This window comes from Prionailurus bengalensis, chromosome D4, assembly GCF_016509475.1.
Source record: "Prionailurus bengalensis isolate Pbe53 chromosome D4, Fcat_Pben_1.1_paternal_pri, whole genome shotgun sequence".
NCBI classification, from domain to species: Eukaryota; Metazoa; Chordata; class Mammalia; order Carnivora; family Felidae; genus Prionailurus; species Prionailurus bengalensis.
The window spans coordinates 82314387-82340088 of record NC_057359.1 but is presented as its reverse complement, the minus strand read 5'-3'; the positions used below and the strand labels follow the sequence as shown (position 1 = coordinate 82340088).

Below are 25702 nucleotides of genomic sequence, written 5' to 3'. Positions count from 1 at the left end.
TAATTACTAGAATCAAAGGACATCATTACGAAAATCAAAGATGTGTCATTCACTCAAAAATGTATTGGTTCAATAATACTTCTGTGATACCTACAACATTCCAGGCTCTGCCCTGGACAATGAGGACATAAATATGAAAGGAATGAAAAGAAACGGCAATTTCAACACTGAATGGGCAAGGCCATGGATGGGGAAACCCCAGGGGTCCCTGTGTGTAATGCAAACACATAGGAAGGGAACCCAATTCACATTCAAAGGCACTGTGATAAGATAAAAACTTTGAAAACATAGGGCAAGAGAAATTGATTTTGCATATTTATAGAATTAAAATATATCAGAACAGTATAACTTCAGTTGGGCATGACTACTGACTAAGAAGCATACAGAAATGAGAGCTGAACAAATTTTACTGAAAGTTTCACATTAGGGGTGCCTGGGTGGCTTAGTTGGTTAAGCGTCTGATTCTTGTTTTCAGCTCGGGTCACCACCTCACGGTTTGTGAGAGCCATGTTGGGCTCTGTGCCGACATTGTGGAACCTGCTTGGGATTCTCTCTCTCCCTCAAAATAAACAGACATTAAAAAAAAAAAGTTTCACATTAATAAATACCATTAAAATTAGGATTTGTGAGTCTAAGTGCAATGGTTCTTTAAAAACTCAAAAGAAGAATTATACGTGCAGATGAATGAAATATTAAATATTAAGTAACCTACTATTATCCACATATAGGTACAATTCTACTACCATGAAAACCCAAAATGCTTCTGGGGGCACAGAAATAGATATTCTCATACAATGCTGATAAAAATACAAAACAGATCAATATTCCTAGATGGCTATTTGGCATTGTATCAAAAACAATGAAAATGGGGAAACCTTTTGACTCAGTAAGTCTACTTCTAGGAATTTATCCTAAGGAAATTTCAAACATACAAAAATTTAGCTCAAACATAACTATTTATAGGAGAATTCTAGGTAAAGCACTTACGTACCCATTTAATAAAAGCCATTATTAGTAGTACTTTTCTCATTAAAAACAACAACAACAACACTAAAATGTCTAATATAAAAGACTGGTTCTTTTTTTTGTTTTTGTAAGACTATATTTTTTTAAGCAATCTCTATATCCAATGTAGGGCTCAAACTCACAGCCCGGAGATCATGACTTCCACACTCCACCAACTAAGCCAGACGGGTGCTCCAGAGACTGATTATTTCTAAATAATCCATCATATACCATCACAAATTTACTGATATGGAAAGAGATTCATGATATAAAACTAATTGAAGAAAGGGGTGCCTAGGTGGCTCAACTGGTTAAGCATCCACCTTTGGCTCAGGTTGTGATCTTGTGGTGAGTTGGAACCCTGCATTGGGTTCCGTGCTGACAGCTCAGAGCCTGGAGCCTGCTTCCGATTCTGTCTCTCCCTCTCTGCCCCTACCCAGCTCACTCTCTGTCTCTCAAAAAATAAATAAATAAATAAATAAATAAATAAATAAATAAATAAATAAATAAATTTTTAAAAATAAAAAAAAATAAAAAAAAGTGTTGATTCTGATAATGTTAATATTATTGATTCTAATATGTTCAGTTAGATTCAATATTAAACTTCTTACTGAACTAATGTGTCAAGCTAGTATTTGTATGGTGGAACAGGGAAAATATAAATAAATTTATTAGGCATGTTTTCAGGCCAACATATTTTAATTAACCCCCAAACATTTAAATTTTTAATGTACTACACATAATTGGCATGGGGAAATGTATATAAAAAAAACTGTTCTAATGAGTGACTAATTTGCGTAAGTATCACAATCCTTGGAAGACAAGATAACACAAGTGCCAGAAGAATGAAACATTACATGAATAAGAAGTTATGTATTTTGTTCATTGTTATTTCTAAATCTATAGGTCAGAAATCTGATCCAACGGTACAAACATTTCAGGAAGCTGGTCTTACCTCACAGTTCCTTCAGATACATTCGGCACCGAAAGGGTTACATCTAGTGAAATCTGACACTGGCTTCTTAAGATGGACATCATCCTTAATGCTTCCACTTCACTCCTGGGAGCATTTACTGACGCACAGCCTAAATAAGTTAGTTTGCTGAAAACTACACTGTCCTCATCAGCCACTGGTGTGAAAGGACTTGACCCTTCGGAATCTGAAAGAAATGTTAATAGAGGGTTACTTTCATTCTGATATTTTGTTGACATGAATACCAAGTAAAAATCTACAGGTTACATTGAAATAATATTTCATTGCCCCCACAATAAATGCCCATTGAAGTCAGAAATTTCATATTAAAACTCTGTCACTGACACCAAAATTTTTAGGAATTGCTTTACTGTTAATCCCAAATTTAAAATGTGATCTGAGGTTAGATCTGATTTGTATTTCTGCCTCTTCTAATTTTTTTGACTTTATAATTTGTATTTAAGTAAAAAAATAACATTTAATATTTTATCACTCTGAAAAATCCTATCTCTGTCTTCTTTCTGATCTGCACTGCTTTATTTCTCTCATTCATCATCTTAGCCACTTTATTATGTTTTCTCAATGCCCCTGCTTTCCCTTTCCCAATAAAGCTCTACAGTTTTAACACTCTACTTTCCCAGTGAGCCTTTATAACTGCCCTATTCCTCCTCTGTGGTGCCTTTTGCCTCCCCTTTTCAACCTGGCAACTACTCCCAAAGAGCTTTTCAGGCCTGGAACAAGTATCTCTTCCCAAGCATTATTCTTCCACATCTCCAACACTGTACTCAAATTCTTTCTTTCTTGGAAAAATCTTGAAACATTCTGAAATAAGACTACCTCAATGTCATTTAACTACTGTTATCTCTTTGATATAAATGATACACATTTAAAGGGAAATCAGAATGGTACATATACCTACCCCTCACACAACCCCTTAAATCTAAAATCTGAAGATTCTAGAAAACACAGATAATGTTTTTTGCCTGCTCTGAATCAAACCTAGTATAAGGGTGGACACTCACATAATAAAAACATTAACCTTCAGTAAAGCAAGCAATGCAGCAATCCTAACCTCCTTGTCCAGGTCTCACTGGCAAGCTCATCTCTGGTTTTTGGAGGCCTACTAATGGCACAGGGTTAATGGTGGATGAAGCTGAGAGTTGGTTAGAAAGAGGTCCATCTCCTTCACCATCCAGTTGTGACCTTTCCACAAGTTCTTTGTCCCCTGGCTGGTCGTCCATTGGAGGATCCATCAGAACATCTGCTAGCTCTTTTTGCAGCTGCTGTTCACTTCCATTCCCTATAATCTAAGGGTCACAAATACATGCAATCAGCAAAGTGAGAAAGACAGGCCAGTACCAATTCAAATGGGTCCACATTCTAGAGATCGTCAGCATTTCTTTTGATACAAAGATATCTTCTGAATGTTTTTTAAAAACAGAATAAATCAAGATCTGCAGTAAGAGCTGCAGCTGCTCCCTTAATACATACAGTTTTTCATGAAAAAGTGTATAGTGAATTTGAGAGTAATGCCCGGAAATGTATGTGATAGTCTGTCAATGTTATTAGAAATGGATAAAGGGGCATTAAGGAAGACACTTGTTGGGTGAGTCACTGGATTCTACTTCTGAAATCATTATTGCACTATATGCTAACTAACTTGGATGTAAATTAAAAAAAAAAAAATTAAATAAAATTATGGTGATAAAACGTAAGTTTTCTACAGTGTCCTCAACTAGCAATGAAAATATTCATAATTTTATTTCTCTGCTGAGAAATAACACTGCTAATGGGATTATCTTTAGGGGCTTCGCTTATCCTTAAGAAAAAGGGAAAATGTGTTCGCTTGCAAAGTTATCATAGAAACAGACTTAGTAGGTAATAAATTTTCACATGTATTTTACCATTCCTACTATAAATAAGTCTAAGGAAGACTTCTCTGATATTAACAGTTTCTTAAAGTTCTGAGACACCTGAATAAAGCTTGAACATATAAAATGGCCCTGAGTAACAGAGGCACTCCATTTCAGTAATGTCAAGTATTTATTTGTCTAGAGTCATGATGGTTTATTATTAGTTGCTCAACAAGGAAGTAATGCTTTCCAATGCTAAGGAAAACCACAAGTGACAAAACCCAGCAATGTCACTAAATGCTTATTCAAGAAACACTAAAAAAATTTTAACAAAGGAATTAATTTAGGAAAAGTCAAAATCAAAAAAGGGGGCTGATTTAGGAGGGTTTCTGAAGACTAAACCTGACAAAAAGTTAAAATGGGTGGGGCTAGGAGATTGTTACAGAAAATGAGGTCTTCTCAGTAAAATCAACACAGAAGTTAGGAAGAAAATGTCAATAATAACAGACACCTCTGGACTACCAAAGAACCCTGTTCAAACATAGTTTTATAACCCTATAAGCTTCAAGTTCCTTTGGCTATAAATTATAATTGAGAAACAAACAGTTTTAAATTTTTTTTTGCTGACATTTCCCAAGGAAATTTAACATGTCAGCTACTCTTGCCTTAGAAATAAAGGCCAGACAAGTGTTCAGCCTCTTGGCTTCGGTTACAATGTTTATTTCCGTGAATTTCATTTTATGTTTACAGTCACTGCTAACGGAACTAAAAAGCAGGTCAAGTAATTTTAATTCTTTGTTCTGCCTGATCTTACACATCCAAGTGCAATCAAATTTCTTTTTTCAGAAGTTCTACTTTCACAAGTTTTTAAACCATCTGAAAAACAAACCACAGCTTAGTTCCAATTAGCCTCTTATTCTTTCAGAACTGGAGAAGAATTACTATATCACCTGCAGTAAATAAAAGATGGTCTATTTGATAGTCTGTTTTCCAAGGGGAGAGAAAGAACATACATAAGTAGTAGTTACAGCTTCCTAAACACAGATGGAGAAAAGATACTCAATTCCATGTTTAGGTAATTAGTAATTATAACTGGGGAAGCCATCACTAAAAGAGCAAACTAAATCAAAGAGAAGACATTTTACATATTATGAAGTACTATTTTGTTCTTTGGTATACAGGGTAATTAAACTCAAGTTTTCTGCTGGATAGACTGCCTACATTTTCATATTATTTGCCAATAACAAAAATATACCTAACCCTGAGAGAAAACATGTTTATATGTTTGTATTTTGTGTTTATACATGTTCATCTTGCATTCTTCTCTCATTTATAAAATCTATAAACATAAGAACTGTGTTCCATTTCCTTAGCTCTTCCTTAAGGACTAGGAAAAAGAAATGTTCACATGCAAACATGTGATTTTTAAAAGCTGCTTAAAAATAGCAATGCAACATATGCTTTGGATAATTAGGTCCAAAATAGTACTCAACAATTTTGTTAGATCATTTGTGAACCTTCAATTTAATTTCAGAATTACTGTCTGTGACATTACAATACACATACTTAAACCAATTAAGCTTTTTGGTTTTTTATTAAAAGAATTTTTTTTTTATTAAGTAATCTCTATGCCCAACATGAGGCTTGATCTAATGACCCTGATATCAAGAGCAGTACGCTCCACTGACTGAGCCAGCCAGGTACGCTGTTGTTTTCTTTCTACAGACAGTCTTCCCTGGGCTTATCTGGGAAATAATTCACAATGACTTTCAAGGCTCTCAAACTCTGACATGCATCAGAATCACGTGGAGAATTTTTATGACGCAAAGTGTTGGGCCCCAAATGAATTCCAATTCAGTAATTCTGAGTGGACCTGATAATGTGTATTTTTAAAAAATTTCCAGGAGATAGTGATACTGCTAGTCTGGGGACCACAGTCTTAAGAATCAACCTTAGGTTAATGGTTCTTAACCATGACTCTGTAGTATAATTACTAATATTACCAGGAGGCATTTTAAAATTCAAATATTTGCTCCTCCCTCCCTCCCCTCACCTCCCACCCTAGTAGAGCCTGGCTGGGCATATGCATTTTGAAGACCCTCCACAGGTTATTTACAAAACAGGTGGCAGGCCAGATTAGGCCAGCAGACTATAGTTTGTTGACCTCTGGTATTGATGAATAGCTTAAATAAACCAACAACCGCTTATTGCTAGACTTCTTGTTATTAACACAAAATAAACCCACTATAAGCAGGGTTTTTCTGTTCCTTGCTGCCAAGAGCATTCTTAACAGATAACACAATCATCTCTAAAACAGATGTAGCTTCAGGTAAAGTAATCAACACACTGCAATATTAGTAAAGGGCAGACATACAGATCAGTGGAACAAAACAGAATCCAGAAATAGACTGACATATATATGACCAATTGGTTTCAACAAAGTTGGCAGGGTAATTCAATGGAGAAAGGTAATAAATGGTGTTAGAACAATTAGCCTGACATCCATACCTATGTAAAGACATGAATCTTAGCTAATACTTCACATCATATACAAAAATTAATGCAAAATGGGTCACAATCTAAATGCAAATCCTGAAACTATATAACCTACAGAAGAAAAACAAAGGAGAAAATCTATGAAAATCCTGAGACACAAAGATTTCTTACAATACAAAAAGTAGCATAAAAAAAATGATAAAACACGCTTTATCAAAACTAGAAACTTCTGCTCAAAAGACACTACTAAGAGAATGAAAACACAAGCCACAGACTTGGAGAATATACTTGCAAATCATGTTTCTGATGAAGGATTTATACCCAGAATACATCTACCCAGAATATCTCATAACTCATTAAGGAAACAAGCAACCCAATTTAAAAAATGGGCATTTTCACCAAAAAAAGTATGAGGGTGGCAAACAAGCACGTGAAAGAAACTCAATTCATTAGCCAGTAGAGAAACTGAAACCACAATAGGATGCCTCCATACACCTAATAAGATTGGCTAAAATTAAAAACAAGACAATACTGAGAATACCAAGAATTCGCAAAGATGCGTGACAACTGAAAACCTCCCATACACTGCTGGTGGGAATACAAAATGGTACACTTTAGCTGTCTTTTGTAAATTTCATTGGTAAATATACACCTACCATATGACTCAGTCCTAGGCATTTACCCAAGAAAAATTAACACCTGTGCCTCTTTGTGCATGTTTATAGCAGTATTGATAATCACCAAAAACTGAATAGAAATGTTTATCAACTGCTTAGTGCATAAACTGCCATATAGCTATATAATGGCATACTACTCAGCAGTAAAATGGAATGAATTATTAATACACACAATAACATGGATTATTCCAAGTAAAAGATGCCAGACACAAAAAACTCCATCATACCGTAAGGTTCCATTTATATGGAATTCCGGAAAACTATAGCGATGGAAATCAGATCATTGGTTGTCAGGGGCTAGGAAGGAGATGAGAGGATTCACTAAAAAAAAAGTACAAAGGAGCTTTCTGGAATGGTAAAAATATTTTGTATCTTAATTGTGGTGGTTGTCATGTAAGAGTTTATATTCACTACAGCTTATAGAACTATACACCTAAAAGGGCTGCATATTACTGTGTGTAAACTTTAACTCAATAAACTTAAAATAGAAAAGGGATATTGATAGTGGGGAAGGCTATGCATTTGTGGGAGCAGGGATTATAGAAGTAATCTCTGTACTTTCCGTTTTGCTGTGAACCTAAAACTGCGCTAAAAAATAAAGTCTGTTTTTTAAAAATTAGAAAAAAACAAGTGGTTTCTACAAAAAAGAACAAAACTATTTACTTTTTTCTATTGCATCCCAAAAGATATTCATCCAGGGTTCTGTTTTTGGCAATAACCTTATTTTACAGGCTCTCCTGTGGCCACCTCATCTATGGCCAATGATATACAAACAATCCCTAATATATACCTACAACCCCTTCCTTAGCTCCCTACTGGAGAGAGTTCTTCAGGTAGATATTCCAGACTTAGTGTGTCAAACTTAACTCACTGTCCGTTCCTCTTTCTGTATTCTTTTTATTTTTTAAAGTAAGCTCTACGCCATTGTGGGGCTCAAACTCACGACCCCAACATCAAGAGTCACATGCTCTACAGACTGAGCCAGCAAGGCGCCACCCTTGCTTTGTTGTTGTTGTTTTTTTTTAAATCAGTGAATTGTAATACTATCCACTTAGTGAGCCTATGAAGAGCACAATCACCCGTCACTCCTCTCATTCCCACAATACTCACAAAGCTTACTGATCCTTGCTCACTTGTGCATTTTTCCCACCCTCTATGTAGGTAATACCACAGGACAGCTTCTTTCATTTTACAGAAGTCTACTGGAAAGGTAAGAGTTTCCCTGCCTTCTTTCTCTCTCCCGTCTGATCTGTCATATGGCCATTCAAGTTACAATTGCAAACCTTAGTTCTGATCAAACCCTTTCATGTTTCCTCCATTTCCATAAGATAAAGCCCAAATTTGTAACTATATTCTATGAATTTTTCACAACTCTGCCCAATTTATGCTTTCATCTCTTACCAGACACGCCAAATTACTCAACTTCCCTAAGACATATCATAAGCTTTCAAGCATCAAGACTCTATAGACTGTTCCCTTTCCTAGAAAGTTCTCTTCTCCTTCTCCTTTCTGTTAAGACCAAGCTTAAATTCTGTTACCTCCTCTGGGAAATCTTAACCCCACTATATGGGGTTTAATTAGTCCCTCCTTAGGGAGTGCTACCATATGAGCATACATGTTTTATAGAACCAGACCTTGAACCAGTCTGGATTAGATGGCAGGGATTGCTTCTTAAGATATCTTTATATTATTCCCAAAGCTTTGGATAGATTCATTGCCAGTGTACCTGCAATATAGGTTTACTGAATTGAGTTTTATAAATGCAAAGAATAGAAGCCAAAGTAGTATTATTTTACCAATTTTGATACTGGATACTCTACAGATTTTGAGTTATAAAAAATGAAATCTGAATGCTTTATTTTAGCTTTGTTTACTTAAATACAACAAAAACAAAGCATCATTTTCTATTATTCTGAGAATCATTAAAGGTTTAACATTTACTAAGAATACTGGGCAAGACCAATTAGCATACTACAAAACAATTTTATTTTGAAGCCCAACAAAGACTTCTAACTTAACAGAAATATAAAAATAAAAAAAGCAAAGCAGGTATGTACGGATAAATCAATGGTCATATTCAGATTTATGTTCATCTCTGTGTAAACTAGATTTAGAGGAGGAGGGGAGAATAAGAAACAGTCCTGAATTGAGGGGAAAAAAACCCAATAAATATAAAGTAGCCAATTTAGCAGCTACTGTAAACGCAGACATAAATGTTTGTAAGGACAGAGACTGCATGGCAAGTGATTTATTCATAATTCTGCTTATAAAGCAGGGTGGTAGTAAAAACAGTGGGCACAAGAGCTGGCTTATGGCACAACTCCAGGGGTCACCATTCACATACAGACCATGTGAACAGCAGCCTGTACTTACATCCTGGGCTCCACAGTAAGAGCTGAATTTGGGACATGGCTCTGATACTAACTGTTGGCTGTGGGCAAATTACCCTCTGGGAGCCACAACGGTCTCATCTCTAAAATGAAAGTGTTAATATCTATCTCATAGGACTGTCATGTCATGAGGATTCAATGATACAATAATAATATGTTTACTGGGCATTTATTATTTATAATTAAGGCATTATATATGATTTTTACAGGGATTATCTCATTTCTACATCACAGTACCTGTCAATTAGTAAGCATACAATTAGTATCACTTTCAGCTTTTATTTTTAAAGATTTTATTTTTTTAAAGTTTATTTATTTTCAGAGACAGCATGAGCAGGAAGGGGCAGAGAAAGAGAGACAGAGAGTCCCAAGCAGATTCTGCGCTGTCAGCATAGAGCCCAATGTGGGGCTCAATCTCAGGAACCATGAGATCATGACCTGGGCCAAAATCAAGAATCAGACACTTAACCAACTGAGCCACCCAGGCGCCTCTTAAATATTTTATTTTTAAGTAATTTCTACACCCAACGTGGGGCTTGAACTCACAACCCTGAGATCAAGAGTCACATGCTCCACCAAATGAGCCAGCAGGCAACACCCACTTTCAGCTATTTCTAAATAAATTCTGACCCACCTTCTGGAGAAGAGGTTTGAAAAACCAAGTAACAACAACAACAAGAAAAAAAAAAGCAGTTCTTCCACTTTCCATTATCCAGAGAGAACTAAGAACACACCTACTATTTATGTGTAAGACCCATTACTGAAGTAACACCTGTCCTTTCTAAATGTATCAAATAAAAGTAATAATTTATAGGGTAGAATTGGCTACAGGTCTATTTCCTTAAGAGCAAAACTGCATTTATAGAAGCAAAGGACAAAACGTTTCAAAGGCAAAAGCCAGAGTCATTTCCTGGTGTTAATGTTCTACTTCTAACTTTATAGCCCATTTCCGTTCTCTGCAACAATACCAACTAGGCACCACTTGATTTGACAGTTATCCAAAGCTACGTTGGGCAGTTTGGGATCTTTTTCCAGTAGAGATTTTGTCTTAGGAAATGCATGCTTATGAAATGACAGTGTGCACTTGAGATATCCACAGATGTTGAGAAAATTAAAGACAAATTCCTGATGATCTACAGTTCCCACTACTTGTGTCAGACTGCAATGAAAATAGAAGTGAAAATGGTTCACACTGAGTAATTTTACTCCTCTTCAGTGTAAAAGCTAAGGCATCTTGAAACAAGTACATAAATCTCAGTTTTACCAGAAAGCAAGGCACAAAAGAACCAGAAGTCCCATTTGGATACTGGAAAGTATTGTTACTGACTTCAAACCCACTCACATACTCATTCTGCGATCTTTGATAAATCACTGAATTTCCTTGTGTCATTTATAAATTGCAGCTGTTCTGGCTATCCATCTTTTTATCTTACTGCGTGAAAGAAGGACCAGAGAAACAACCTAAAATTATCATTAGGAATTACTAACATTAACTTAAAAAGGGAAAGAGAAGGAACAGCACTTTGTAAATTCATCCTGAAAAGTTAAGTGAAGAAAGACCCAAAATATTTACGATTGTGTTGCTAAATAATAGGATTATGACTGAGTTTTACTTATGTCTCATACTGTCGAATTTTATGTATAAAGCAGACATTATTTTTATAATTAGAGAAAACAAATAACAAAAAGTCCATTTGGGAGAAAAAAGGAAAGCAAGCACGTTCAATTCTACTGTATGCAGTGATCATAACCCTAGGCCTTTTTCAAGCCTGTTGATTTTTCTACATTTCACAGACTCACTTTGAGTAATTCTTAATCATTCTTTAAGGTTTTGCTAAATTGTTACCTACTCTATGAAACCTTTCTTTGCTTTAATAGGCAATAATTATGTTCTCATATAAATCTGCTTTTATCTATATTCTGGTACTTGATGAATTTTATAATGACATAGTTCCTTATGTGTCTCCCCACCATCATCCTGATCCCCTTAATTAAACTGTGTGTTCATGGTTCAGTTACTCTGTTTGCTGAATAAAAGACCTACATTAGAGGACAAGATCACCTGGTACTAAAGCAAGTAATATCAGATACAAAGTCAGAAAATTAGTTTAGGCAATGCTAAGTGAGAAGGAGTGACTTCTTTATCAGCTATTTCAATACAGGTTGGCAACTTCTTTCCAACTAAAATAATGTTCGATGGATTTTTCAAGAAGAAAAAGATTAAAAAATTCTCTAACTGAACTTTTCACCAAAGAAGTATTGGCTCATCAATGTACTCCCAACCAAGATTTATAGAGTATCTTTGATTAAGAGCTAAGGGTATAATATTCCTACACAAGAGGAGTCAGGTAGAGAAAATACATGTTCTGAATTTATGAAAGTTTTCCGATTTTGATGTGAATTGTCAAAACATTTTATGAAGATAAATACCTGTTTTTTATAACTACATCATCATATAAAGCTCTTCTTTAAAGGGCTTAACTAAAGCATTACCTTCTCCAAGAAGCTTTCCCAGACTCCTCCCCCAAGCTGAGACAAGTTTCCATCCTTTGTTCTATAGCACCCTTTGTTAATCTCTACCGTAGCATTTATCCAACTGCATTAATGTTGAAAATTAAAAATATAGCCACAGTATCTCTACAGCTCCTCCATCAAGAGATATAGTCTATTTCCTGGATTGGCCCTGTGACTTGCTGTGATCAATACAATGTGGCAGAAGTGACACCACGTAATTTCTAAGCCTTAACCTTAAAAGATACCTTATAGCTTCCACATCTGTCCTAGGACCACCATGCTGCCATGACGAAGTCTGAGATGAAAGACTACAGGAAAAGACTCAGCCATCCCAATTAAGCTCAGTCTTCAGCCAATGTATCAATTGAATGAAGTTATATGAACCAAAACAAGACCAGCAAAACAACCCACTCAATGCATAAAATCATTAGAAATTAATAAACTGTTTTAAGCCACTCAGTTCTGAGATCTGAGGTAGTTTGTTACAAAGCAAAGACTACTACAATCCACTGCAGCAAGAATCTGAACTGTCATCTACCCTAAGCTTTAGCATCTGCTTATATATATATAAGCAGGAACCATGTCCAATTGATCTCTATTCTCATTCACCATTTAAAGAGCTTCTCTTTGTCTGTGATATTCTGCAGTTTCACTGTCATCCTTTTTTTTTTTAAGTTTATTTTTTCACTTTGAGAGAAAGTGGAGGACCAAAGAGAGGGACAGAATTCCAAGCAGGCTCTGTGCTGTCAGTGCAAAGCCTGCTGTGGAGCTCGAACCCACAAAACACTAGATCATGACCTGAGCTGAGATCAAGAGTTGGAGGGTTGCTTCACAGACTGAGCCACCCAGGCGCCCCCACTGTCATCCTGATTGGGACTCACTCTGTTTCTTGAAGCTGATTTGTATCTTTTATCACTTGTGGAAAATATTCAGCTATTATCTCAAGTTATTTCCTTTTCTCCCACTCTATTCTATTTTCTGAGTAATTTCCTCAGGTTGATTTTGCAGGTACTTGATTTTCTCTTCAACCATGTCTAATCTACTATTTAACACATCAGTTGTACCTTTAACTTTTCTTGCTCTGATTTTCATGAAGTTTGCTTGGTCTTTTATTAGATTTTTAAATAATTTTGTTATATCCTAATATTTTCAAATTTTTCTTTAAATTTTCAATCATTTAAATCATATATATCTTAAAGTTACAGCTAATAATTCAAATGCGCAAGTGTTGGTGAGATTTGATCCTGCTGGGGTTTGCCTACTCTGGGTCTTTGTAAATTTTGGAATGTTTGATATTCTGTATCAAAGTTATCTGTAGAAATACCATGCAGCCTGGGTGGCAAGCATGTCCCTCCAGAATAGTTCTGCAATTGATTCTGTCAGGAGCCCTAAGAGTATTACCAACCCAGGAACATGCAGGTAGTATAAATTCAAATCCCAAATACCTGAAGGCAAGCCCACTGGAACAAGTTATCAACAAGACTCCTCTCTAAACCTGTGCCCAACCTAAAATATATAAGCTTCCTTATTTTCTTCCTATGACTATAAACAAGTTATTTTTTCCAAATCTATCCTTTCAGTTAGCCTGAAGGTGTTATATAAGGAAATCTCAGTTCCAACACCCCTCTCTGTAAAACCCAAAGCTTTATCTCTTCTCCAATTTAGTCAAAACCCAAGCCCACTGATCGTAAAGCAGCAAATTCCCCCAGTACGGACCCAGTGTCAGCATATACGTATAGTTCTGGCTTTCAGTGTCCCTCTTTGCTATTATTCTTTTGAGATTACTTTCTTGTGAATATAGCTATGAAAGGTATTTGTTATATTTCATCCAGCTCTCCTAAATATTTCGTACTAGGACATTTTTAGGTTTTCTAGGTCATCATAGTTCCAAAAATGGGGAGTTCTCAACTTCGGTGCCTAAAAACAGCATTTGGTGGATTACTAGTTATCAACTGAATAATTCAACAAAACACTCAATTAGGACTTTTGGGGTGGATCAATGACAGACTTTTAAATGTATTTTTCTGGAGTGTTATATGAAGGTGATGAATCACTAAATTCTACTCCTGAAAAAAAAATTATACTATATGTTAACTACCTAGAATTTAAATAAAAATTTGGGGGAAAAATGTATTTTCTAAATCCAATGCAATTTTACAATCTAGTAGTGGCTGAGACAACAGTTTTAAAAAGTCATCAGCATCACTGAGCAACACGTTTGCAGTAATCCTATTATACTTGACTTTGATGAAAATATCAAAGATTCAACAATAATTCTATTACTTCTCCACTTACCATTTCTACATACAGTAAACCAATATACTGTCCAGATGTACTGAAAATACATGGAAATACATACAGGAAACATTTTTAATTTGTAGAACATATTGCACAATTTCCTGGTCTAAAAAAACAGAACATTTCTTTTCAGTAAACAAGATATGAGAGAGCACAAAAAAAGTTCTCTGCAGGAGCCCTGAGGGTCTTTCCCATTTACCATAAATGATTCATCAAATTAGAAACAGGAAGAGTAAGTCAAACAGTATTTCAAAAATTAACAAGACAATTTTAAGTCTTCTCCAAAAAGAGAGAAGACTCATCTATTTGCATGTGTACTCATTTATGCTGTCTTCCTTCATATTACAGAAATTGCTCCTAGGTTAACCCCTCCACTTACACACAGGAAATCTCTCTTCCCAACCTAACCAAAGACTCAGCAATTCTCTGGTACTAGTAATGTCCCCTTCTTTACTGAATAACTCTTATCAGTACACACATATCAGGAAATCTCTCACTGGAATCCCTGTTACTCTTCAGTTACCACTCCATTTTTCTGTTTTGTTTTGTTTTTTTAGCAAAACTCCTTAAAACAGTTGTCTACACTATCACCACTTCCTCCTCAGCTACCACTTACAACCCAACCCACAGTAATGCTAATGATCTCATCTCTCATGAAAACAAAACAAAACAAAACAAAACAACAACAACAAAAAAAAAAAAACAAGCAAAAAAACACCCTTCTTAAGGATCATCCAGGCCTCTATCCTATCATTCTTCAGTCACCATCTAAAGCAACCTCTCAGCAGAATCTAACATACCTGGTTATTCCCACTCTCTTGAAACACTTTCTTCATTTCTCTCCCAAGGCACTCCAAATCTCCTAGTTTTCTTTATATCTCACTAGTTATATCCTCTCACTCTTCTCTGCTGGCTTCTCTTTATCTCCATCTCTCAATGTTGAAGCACTCCAAGAATCAGCTCTTCACTAACTCTTCAGTTTCTAATGCTCACTCTGGGTGATCTCACCTAGTCCCACAGCTGTAAATACCATCTATATACTGTTGATGCTAGTCACAGTCACTCTGGAGGATCAATCTCATCAACATCCTGAACTTCTGATCCCTTTAACCTGATCCTGGTCCTATCTCTTTCCATTTTAGTAAATGGCACTACCATATACCTTACAGCTCAGACCAAAATCTAGGAACCATCATTTATTTCCCTCTTTGCCTCAAATCCCACATCTAATTTGCCCACCCTATCAGTTCTACCTTGAAATATACCCTGAATCAGAGCCATGAGATCATAACCTGAGCCGAAATCGAGTCGGAGGCTTAACAAACTGAGCCACCCAGACGCCCTGACTAAAACAGCCTTCTATCTACTCTTCTTACTACCAACCAGTCTTGCCTCTTTACTGCCAATTCTCCAAAGAGTAGGCCAGATATAATTTGTATACAACTCACTTACTTAAAGCATACATTCTATGGTTTCCAGTATATTCACAGAGAGGAGCAACCAACACCAAAGTTAATTTAATATATTTTTATCATGGGGTGCTTGGGTGGCTCGGTAAGCATTTGACTTCACCTCAGATCTTGATCTCACGGTTCATGGGTTCGAGCCCTGCATCAGGCTCTATGCTGACAGCTCAGAGCCTGGAGCCTGCTTTGGATTCTGTGTCTCCCTCTCTCTCTGCCCCTCCCCTGCTCTCACTCTCTCAAAAATAAATAAAACATTAAAAAAAATTAAAATATTTTCATCACCTCAAAAAAAAACACACAAAAAACCCAAACACCACCACAGGTATCAACTCCCCTTTCCCTCAATAACTCCAGCCCTAAATAAGCAACAACTAATTGACCCTCTGCCTCTGAAGATTTAACTCTTCTAGATATTTCATATTGATGGAACCATATAATCCGTGGACTTTTTGACTTAACTGTCATTTAACATGTCTTCAAGGTTCATCTATATTGCAGCATGTATCAGTACTTTATTCCTTTTTATGACCAAATAATATTCCATTATACATCACATTTTATTTATGTAGTTGGTAAACATTTAGATTGTTTAGCTTTTTATATGCCTTAAATACATCCTGTGGGTTGTCTTTTTTCCTTTGCTCCTTTGGTGTGAAATCTAAGAATCCACTGTCAAATCTGAAGTCATGTAAATTTACCCCATGTTTCTTCCAAGAGTCTTACACTTCTAGCTCTTACACTGAAGTCTGTAATCCATTTAAGCTATTTTTTGTATATGGTGTGAGGTAAGGCTGCAACTTCACTCTTTTGAACATGGCTATCCAGCTGTCCCACCACAACTTGTTGAAGAAAAAAAAAAAAAACCCTCTCAATTGAATGGTATTGGTAACCTTGTCTAAATCAGCTGATCACAGAAATATGGTTCTATTTCTGAATGTTCTATTTCTCAAACGTATTCCAGTGATCTGTATGCCTAGCCTTATGTCAATACTACACTATCTTGATTACCACTGCTTTATAATAAGTTTTTATTATATTGCAAAGTCTGAGTCTTCCAACTTTGTTCTTCATTTTCAAGATTATTTTGGCCTATTCAGGGTCCCCTGAAATCCAAAATGAATTTTACAACTGTCACATAAACCTCTACACAGATGTTACCTAGGATTATGATAAAGACTGCACTGAATGTGTAGATCAATTTGAGGAGTAATGCCATCTTCACAATAAGTCTTCTGATACATGAACAACGAATGGACTTCCATTTATTTAGATCTTCTTTATTTTCTTTGAACAATGTTTTACAGATTTCAAAGCCTAAGATTTGCACTTTTGTTTAACTTCATACTATTTCATTCTTTTTCATGTTATCATAAATTGTTTTTTCACTGTTACTTTAAGGTTGTTCATTGCAAATGTATACAAATAAAACTGATTTTTTGTACATTGATCTTGTATCCTACAATATTGCTAAACTTCTTAGTTTTAATATATTTTTTTTAGATTTCTTAGGGTTCTCCATATACAAGATCATGTCAACTGCAAACATAGTTTTTACTTCCTTCTTTCCAATCTGGATACCTTTTATATTTTTGCCTGAGTGCCCTGGTTGTACCCTCCAGTACAATGTTGACCAGAGGCAGTTAAGTGCAGACATCCAGGTCTTTAGGCTGAACTTAAGGGGAAAGAATCTACTCTTTTACCACCAAGAAAGATTTTAGCTGTGAGTTTTTCATAGATGCTGTTAATCAGGTTGAAGAAGTTACATTCATAGTTGATTTTATTTCTCAATTTCTTTATTTTCATAAAAGGTGTTGCATTTCAGTAAACATTGTTCCTGTGTCCACTAAAAACGATCATGTAGTTTTGTTTTTAGTTCCATTGATACATTACATTACCTTAATAGATTTTCAGTTGTTACACCAACCTTACATTCTTGGAGTAAATCCCACTTGATCACAGTATGTAATCCTTTTCATATACTGCTGAATTAATAAGTATGCTTGTATTTTGTTGAGGACTTTTGTGTCCCAATTTATAAGAAATATAGATATGTAGTTTTCTTGTGATGTCTTTGTCTAGTTTTGGCATTGGCACAGTATCTTCCTCATAGATTTAGTCAGGAAATATCCTTTTTTTTTTTCTATTTTTGGGGATAGTTTGTGAGGAACTGGTATTCTTACTTAAGTATCTGGTAGAATTCAGGGAATAAAGCCATCTAGGTAGGCCAGAGCTTGCTTTATGGGTACATTTTTTATTACTAATTCAACCTCTTGTTATAGGTCTATTCACAGTTTCATTAGTGTTTTTCTAGAAATTTATCCATTTCAGTAAGTTCTTTTTTGGTGTATTACTATTCCTAATAGTCCCTTATAATCCTTTTTGTTTATCATATGTTTGGTAGTATTGTCTTTTCTTTCAGTTCTAATTCTAGTAATTTTTTTCCTTGGCCAATCCAAGGTTTTATCAATTTTATTAATCTTTTCAGAGAACCGGGTTGCTTTATTGATTTTTTTCTCCATTTTTTTATCCTCTGTTTCATTGATTTCTGCTCTTATCTTTTTTTTTCCTTACTTTGGCTTGTTTTACATTTAGGTTGCCCTTCTTTTTCCAATGTCTTAAAGTAAAAGATTACTGATTTGAATTTTTCCTTCTTCCATAATACAGGAATTTACAGGTAGAAATTTTCTTATACATATTTAAGCTGTAACCCATAATGTCTGCATGCCAGGTCTTTTCCCATCTTTTATTTTAAATGTTTCTATTTTTGTATTTAAAGTGTGTCTCCTACTGAGAACATACAACTGGATCATGGTGTTTTATACACTGCTGATGGTTTTTTTAACTCTATTGCTTAATCCATTTTGTTATTCTTGATACAGTTCAATTTAGGCATGCCATATTGTTTTTTAATTTTTATGCATCTGTTTCATGTATTTTCCATTCCTTTACTCATCTTTTATTGTTTTTAGTACTGAATATTTTCTAATATAGCATTGACATTTCTTTAGTGATATAGATATACATACATATATATACACACACCCCATCTCACTGGTTGCTCTAGAACTTACTGGGTATTATCTTAATTTATTAGAATCAGTTTCTGATTTATACTAATTCTAGTAACTTAGCAGTATTCCCTACCATGGCATTATTATACATACTATATCTGTTACAAATCCAAAAGATTTTTATAATTGTTCCTTTATAGATTTAAAAGAAGGTGAGAGGAGAATATATATTTATAGCTTGTTATAAATTTATCAATTCTAGCTCTCCTTATTTGTTCTTGTGGCTTTGAATTACCATATTAAGTCATTTATTAAGTTGTAATATAGCTCTGCTTCTACTTCATTTTTGTGACTGGCAAATACATCATATTTATGTTATAGGTAGAATATGCACATATTATATATATAAAAGAGAAGAAAAAATGTACTTATACGGTCTCTATTATTATACAATTATCTTTAATAGTGCTAAGGATTAAAATTATTGTTCGAAGTCACTTGCTTTTGGCCTGAAGAACTTTTAGTATTTCTTATAAGGTGGTTCTGATAGCAGTAAATTCTCTTAATTTTTGTTTATTTCAGAATGTCTTTATTTCAGCTTCAATTCTAACCAATAGCTTTGCTAGGATTCTTGGTTGAGTTTTTTTCTCTGAGCACTCTGAACAGGTTATCCCACTGGCTTCAAGCCTCCACTATTTCTGCTAAGAAGTCAGCTATAAATCTTACTGAGGTCTCCTTCTAGGAACCAAATCATTTTCCTTTTGTTAGTTTCAAGATTTCTTGTCTTTGGTTTTCAACATTTTACTAAGATAAGCTTTTTTGTGGATCTTTCTGAATTTATCTTAGAGTGTGGTAAGCTTCTTAGATGTGTAGATTATTATTTTTCAATAAATAAATGTGGGACTTTTCAGACATTATTTCTTCAAATACTTTTTCTGCTCATTTCTTTCTTCTGCCGAAACACATGAGTATGCTGTTACACTTAATAACATCTCATCTTTCTCTGAGGCTTTTTTCATTTTTCATTATTTTTTCTTTCTGTTCTTTGGATGTTTCTACTAATCTTCAAGTTTATTAACTTTTTTTTTTTTCAATGTTTATTTATTTTTGGGACAGAGAGAGACAGAGCATGAACGGGGGAGGGGCAGAGAGAGAGGGAGAGACAGAATCGGAAACAGGCTCCAGGCTCTGAGCCATCAGCCCAGAGCCTGACACAGGGCTCGAACTCACGGACCGCGAGATTGTGACCTGGCTGAAGTCGGACGCTTAACCGACTGTGCCACCCAGGCGCCCCATTAACTTCTTAAGGAGTGCCTGGCTGGCTCAGTCAGTGAGCATGTGACTCTGTTTTTTTTTTAATTTTTCTTTTTTAACATTTATTTATTTTTGAGACAGAGAGAGACAGAGCATGAATGGGGGAGGGTCAGAGAGAGGGAGACACAGAATCTGAAACAGGCTCCAGGCTCTGAGCTGTCAGCACAGAGCCCGACGCGGGGCTGGAACTCACGGACCGTGAGATCATGACCTGAGCTGAAGTCGGCCGCTTAACTGACTGAGCCACCCAGGCGCCCCTATGTGAGCATGTGACTCTTGATCTCAGGGTTGTGAGTTCAAGCTCCATGCTGGGGGTGGAGCCTACTTAATAAAAAAAAATAAAAATTAAAAAATAAATTAAAATAATAAAATCTGTTTAATCCTTTCTTTTAAAAAAAGCAAATATGGTATACTCGATGTGCATCATGTGTCATCCTTGCACAGGGGCCATGCTAGTCTTCTCTGTATCATTACAATTTTAATATATGTGCTCCCAAAGTGAGCACATGTACATTTAAATGCATGTATTTTAAATATGCACTTTGGTGAATTCTGGCATATGTACACACCAGTCAAGTCAGTGGACATATCCATAATGCCCAAAACTCCTTGTGCCCTTTCTACTCCTACTCTTTTTCCCTGTCCCATCATCACACCCCCAGGCAACCACTGAATGGCTTTCTGTGACTATAGATTAGGTTTGCATCTTCTACAATTATACATAAGTAGCACTGTCTTTTCTTCAGGGGGAGGGCCTGTCTTCTTCCACTCAGCCAAATTATTTTGATATTTCTTATGACTATGGTAAAAATAGTTCATTTTTAAAAAGATTTTAAACACTTCTGATAATTTTTTATGAAAAAAATCTATGGGAGGGTCTTTACTTTTGTTCCAATTTTATCAAGACTTAATTGAAATAAAACACTGTATAAGTTTAAGGTGGACAACATGATTTGATAAGTGTATATATTGTGAAATGATTACCACAATAAGGTTAATACATCCACCAACTCACATAATTACCATTTCTGTGTGTGGTGAGAGCATTTAAGATTTATTCTCTTAGGTACTTTCAATTAATTATATAATACGGTATTGTTAACTACAGTCCCAATGCTGTACATTAGATCTCCAAAACCTAATAACTGCATAACTGAAAACTTGTACTCTTTAACATCTCCTTTTTCCCACCATCACCTCCTACCCCTAGCAACCACCATTTCACTTTGACTTTGACTTAGATTCCACATACGCATTGTGGAATGTGAAATGTTATGTGTCCATTTTGCTTGTTTCAAAATGTTTTTTGATTTCTCTTTTGATTTCTTCTTTGATCCAGTGGTTGTTCAGGAATATGTTAATTTCCAAATATTTGTTGATTTTCAAATTTTCCTCGTTATTAATTTCTAACTTCGTACCACTATGGCTAGAAAAGATATCTGGCATCATTTCAGTCTTCAATTTGTTAAGATTTGTTTTGTGACTTAATATATGATCCATTCTGGAAAATATTCTGTGTATGCTTGAGAAGAATATGTATTCTGCTGTTGGGTAGAATGTTTTATATATGCCTGTTAGGCCCATTTGGTTTAAGGTATAGTTCAAGTCCAAAGTTTCCTTATTAGTTTTGTGTCCAAATGATCCATTGTTTAAAATAGACTACTGAAGTTCCCTATTATTATTGTATGGTCTATTTCTTCCTTCAGATCTATTTTGCTTAATGTATTTAGGTACTCTGATGCTCAGTACATATATATTTACACTTGTTATATCCTCTTAATGAACTGACCCATTTTTCATTACATTATACTCTTTGTTTCTTCTTACAGTTTTTGAGTTAAAGTCTATTTTGTCTGTTATAAATTTAGTTATCCCTGCTCTCTTTTGGTTTCCATTTCATGGAATAGCTTTTCCAATTCTTCACATGGAGTCTGTGTGTGTCCTTAAGGCTGAAATGAGTCTCTAACAGGCAGAATACAACGGGAAGGTCTTATTTTTTTTATCCATTCAACACTACATCATTTGCAGAGTTTGGTTCATTTGCATTTAAAGTAATTATTGATAGGTATGAACTTATAACGCTATGTTATTGTTTTCTGGTTGTTTTGTAGTTCCCTTGTTCCTTTCTCACTGTCTTCCTTCGTGAACTGTTATTTTTCAAGGCAGTATACCCTGATTCTCTTTTTTATCTCTTATGTAACTATCATAGATTTTTGCTTTGTGGTTACCATAATGCTTACATAAAACATCTTACTAATACAACAGTATATCTGACTTTCATAAAACTTTAATCATATACAAACACACCACTCTCAACATTTTAGAGTTTTGATGTACATATTAACTTTTTATACTGTATATTTGTTATTATATCATTCACTTCATATATTATTAATTTCATTAACTATAGTTATTTTTAATACCTTTGTCTTATTATTTATTTTGAGAGAGAGAGAGAAAGAGGGGAGGGGCAGAGAGACAGAATCCCAAGCAAGCTCCATACTGTCAGTGTGGAGCCTGACATGGGGTTCACAAACTGTAAGATAATGACCTAAGCTGAAATCAAGTCAGATGCTTAACCAACTGAGCCACCCAGGAGCCCCAAAATCTGTCTTTTATTTTAGACAGTTTTATTATAATGTGTCTTGGAAAGAATCATTTTGGGTTAAAATCTTGGGGAAACCTACAAGCTTCATGAACTTGGATGTCCAAATCTCTCCCCAAATTTGGGAAAGTCTCATTCATTATGTCTCAATAAGCTTTCTGCCCACTTTCCTGTCTCTTCTTCTTTTGAACACTAATAATGCATACATTGTTTATTTTAATGGTATACCACAGTTTGCGTAGGCTTTCCTCACTCATTTTCATTTTTCTCCTTTTTTTCAGACTAGATAATGTCAAATAGTCTTCTACCTCATAGTAATTTCATCTGCTTGATTCAGTCTGCCCTTGATGATTTCCATTGCATTTGCATTCCCTAAAGTGGTGATGACTGCTTAAGCATGTGGTTTCTCCTTATCCCACAGAATCCAGTCTCTATGCATGCTCACTAGCCATCTGCAAAGGATCATTTTGACCATTTTTTTTAAAATTTTTTATTTATTTTTAAGACAGAGAGAGACAGAGCATGAGTGGGGATGGGGCAGAGAGAGAGAGGAAGACACAGAATCTGAAGCAGGCTCCAGGCTCTGAACTGTCAGCGCAGAGCCCAACGCGGGGCTCGAACTCACAAACTGAAATCATGACCTGAGGCGAAGTCGGACGCTCAACCGACTGAGCCACCCAGGCGCCCCTCATTTTGACCATTCTTGCCCTCAGGGGCATGCACAAGAAGGCAGTCACTGTATGAGGGTGTGTCTGAGTGAGCTGCAGAGAGCTTGGAGGTACCCATGAGCCAGTAGGGGAGACAACCCCAGTGGCTCATGAATGGGCTTCCTCATGGAGCTCCCAAAGCAGTTAATAAAATGTGTCTCTTTGATATGTTCCATTCCCAGCTTTAGATGCTCTTCTCCCAAGTATCCACCCCCCAAGTCGTGTAGTTCACAATTTGATATTTTGGATGAAGTAAGAAAGAAGTAAGCTTTTGGGAGAGTATCTCACACAGCTGTGGAATCCAGGTATGCAATCACCTGCTTTCACTTTCCCATACGGAGGAAATCATGTGCTGAGTAAGTCTTTACTGGCACTGACGTGTGTGGTCTTAGGGGAAGGGTGACACAGGTAAAGTGAAACTGCTCCTTTTATTGTCTTCAATGGATCCAATCTTGGATGTTTTTTCTCCAAGTATACTGAAACCTCTCTGACGGGTTCCTCAACTTCCACAAAGCCTCTCTCATCCATGAGCAATTGTCTAAATCAGTGTTCTCTGAGGGTATGATGGTAGAAAATTCCTTGAAAATCCTGAAAATGACTACATTTTGATGACATCACCTCTCATTCTTTTTTGCCAGAAATTTATTATTGAGCCCCTCTCACTGAATCTCCCGTTTCAGTTATTGTGCTTTTCCACTTCAAAATTTCCATTTGATTCTTTTTTATAATTTCTATCTCCATATTGATATCCTCTATTTGATTTGACATCATACTTTATTTCTTTAAGCATGATTTCTTTAGTTCATTGAACTTAATGGCTACTTTGAAGAGTTTGCATATTAAATCCAACATGTCACTCTCACAAGCAGTGTCTGCTGCCTGATTTTTTTTTTTTAATGATGAATAGGTTATTTTTTCTTGTTTATTTGCATGTTTCACAATTTTGTTTTGGAAACTTGACATTTTAGATAATATACTGTACGAAGTCACAGTACTGGTCTCCCCACTCTGGGACATGTTATTTTTTTATGCTTGCTTATTTAGCAGCTAGATGGCTTATTTTAGGAAATTCTATTCCCCTAATTCCTATAGTGTTAAGCCCCTGCCATTGTTCCTCTGGGATGATTTGGCTTTACCTGCAGACATCCTGGGATGAGAGCAACTTTGTCAGAGTGCTTGGTCTCTTTCTCTGACCATACCTAAATGTTAAACTCCACTAATATGGCCAGTTGCTCTAAAGTTTTCAACAGTGCACCTGAGTACAAACTACTGCACAGAATAAACTAATCAAATTGACATTAGTTTGAAGGGAGAGTTTTGGAGGTCAACGTTTGAGATTTGTTCTGACACTAAGAGTCAGTTTCCTCCTAGTAAGCCTACAGTTAAATCTATATGTCCAATCAATCTACCGAACTCTTCTCAGTTACCTTTCCCCACAATCTCTATGGTTTATGAGAGTACCCTTAGGCTTGAACTTCTCTACACTCTGCTATAAATAAAGTCAGTTTCTCTGGGAAGAGATCAGGAGCTGTTTTATGCTATAAAGTTGGGAGGGTGGACAATAACATGCTTTATTTTGAGTGACACCCCATCTCTAGAAGCTGAGTGCTTGGAGGGTGTAGGACTTGATATAGTAGTCTCAGGTCTTTTGCTTGCCTGTAGTGGTGTGGAACCACTACTTTAGAGGCCAAAGCTAAGGCAGCTGGACTCTCAATATTCTCAGCAGCACTGTGCCCAAAGTAGAGCCTCTGTCCCAAGAACAGGACTGAGCAAAAAAAGGGAGCCCCCACCACTGAGTCACACTTGGCTAGCAAAATGTAGCTGGGGGCAGGATGAGAAATGCAATCATCCTGCTCTTCCCAGAAGACAGCCCTCCAGTGAGGAGCTGGGGGTAGGGGAAATCCTGTCTTCTTGATTGCACTGATGTGGAGTGGAGTGGCCATCTTCCTCAACTGGGATAGGTGAGGAAAGCAATGGGCTTGGTTAAATACCACAGATTCTTTACCAAATTTTACTAAACTTCCTCGAATAAATGTTTCTTCAGTTGCTATATTTCCTTTAGAACATTTCCAAAGACTTTAAATGGCTGTTTTTTTTTAAATAATTGTCACCAATTTTGCTAAGGAATGGGTCCAGAGAGCTCCTTATGCTGCCATGCTGGAAATATCTCTCAGCCAGTGAGCTTTTTAAAATGTAAATCAGATCATGTCCCCATTGAAAACTCTCCAACACCCTCCCTTCATGTTTATAACAAAGTTCAAATTTCTAAGCTCTACAAAGTTCTACATGATCCAGCCTCTGCCAATCACTGGATAGCATACTTTACCACTTTTTATTTACTTTATTCACTCTGCTCTAATCTTTCTGTCCTAATAAGAGTGGTCCTCCTCAGG

General features: G+C 35.9%; 1 protein-coding gene and 1 non-coding gene across 4 annotated transcripts in view; both read right to left on the bottom strand.

Moving 5' to 3' along the window:
- Positions 1-25702, bottom strand: part of RABGAP1 (RAB GTPase activating protein 1) — a 171246-nt gene that overhangs the window by 129942 nt on the left and 15602 nt on the right. For all 3 annotated transcript variants that reach the window (XR_006295052.1, XM_043566378.1, XM_043566379.1), the window contains 2 exons: positions 3051-3285; positions 1961-2165 (listed from right to left, as the gene is read on the bottom strand). Coding sequence is in view for 2 of the 3 variants with exons in the window: in XM_043566378.1 (XP_043422313.1) it covers positions 1961-2165; positions 3051-3285 (440 nt within the window). In the remaining variant the exon portion in view is untranslated. The remainder of the gene's footprint in view (positions 1-1960; positions 2166-3050; positions 3286-25702) is intronic.
- Positions 20396-20503, bottom strand: LOC122475559. The gene has a single exon (XR_006295241.1). It is a non-coding gene; the product is annotated as a U6 spliceosomal RNA (small nuclear RNA).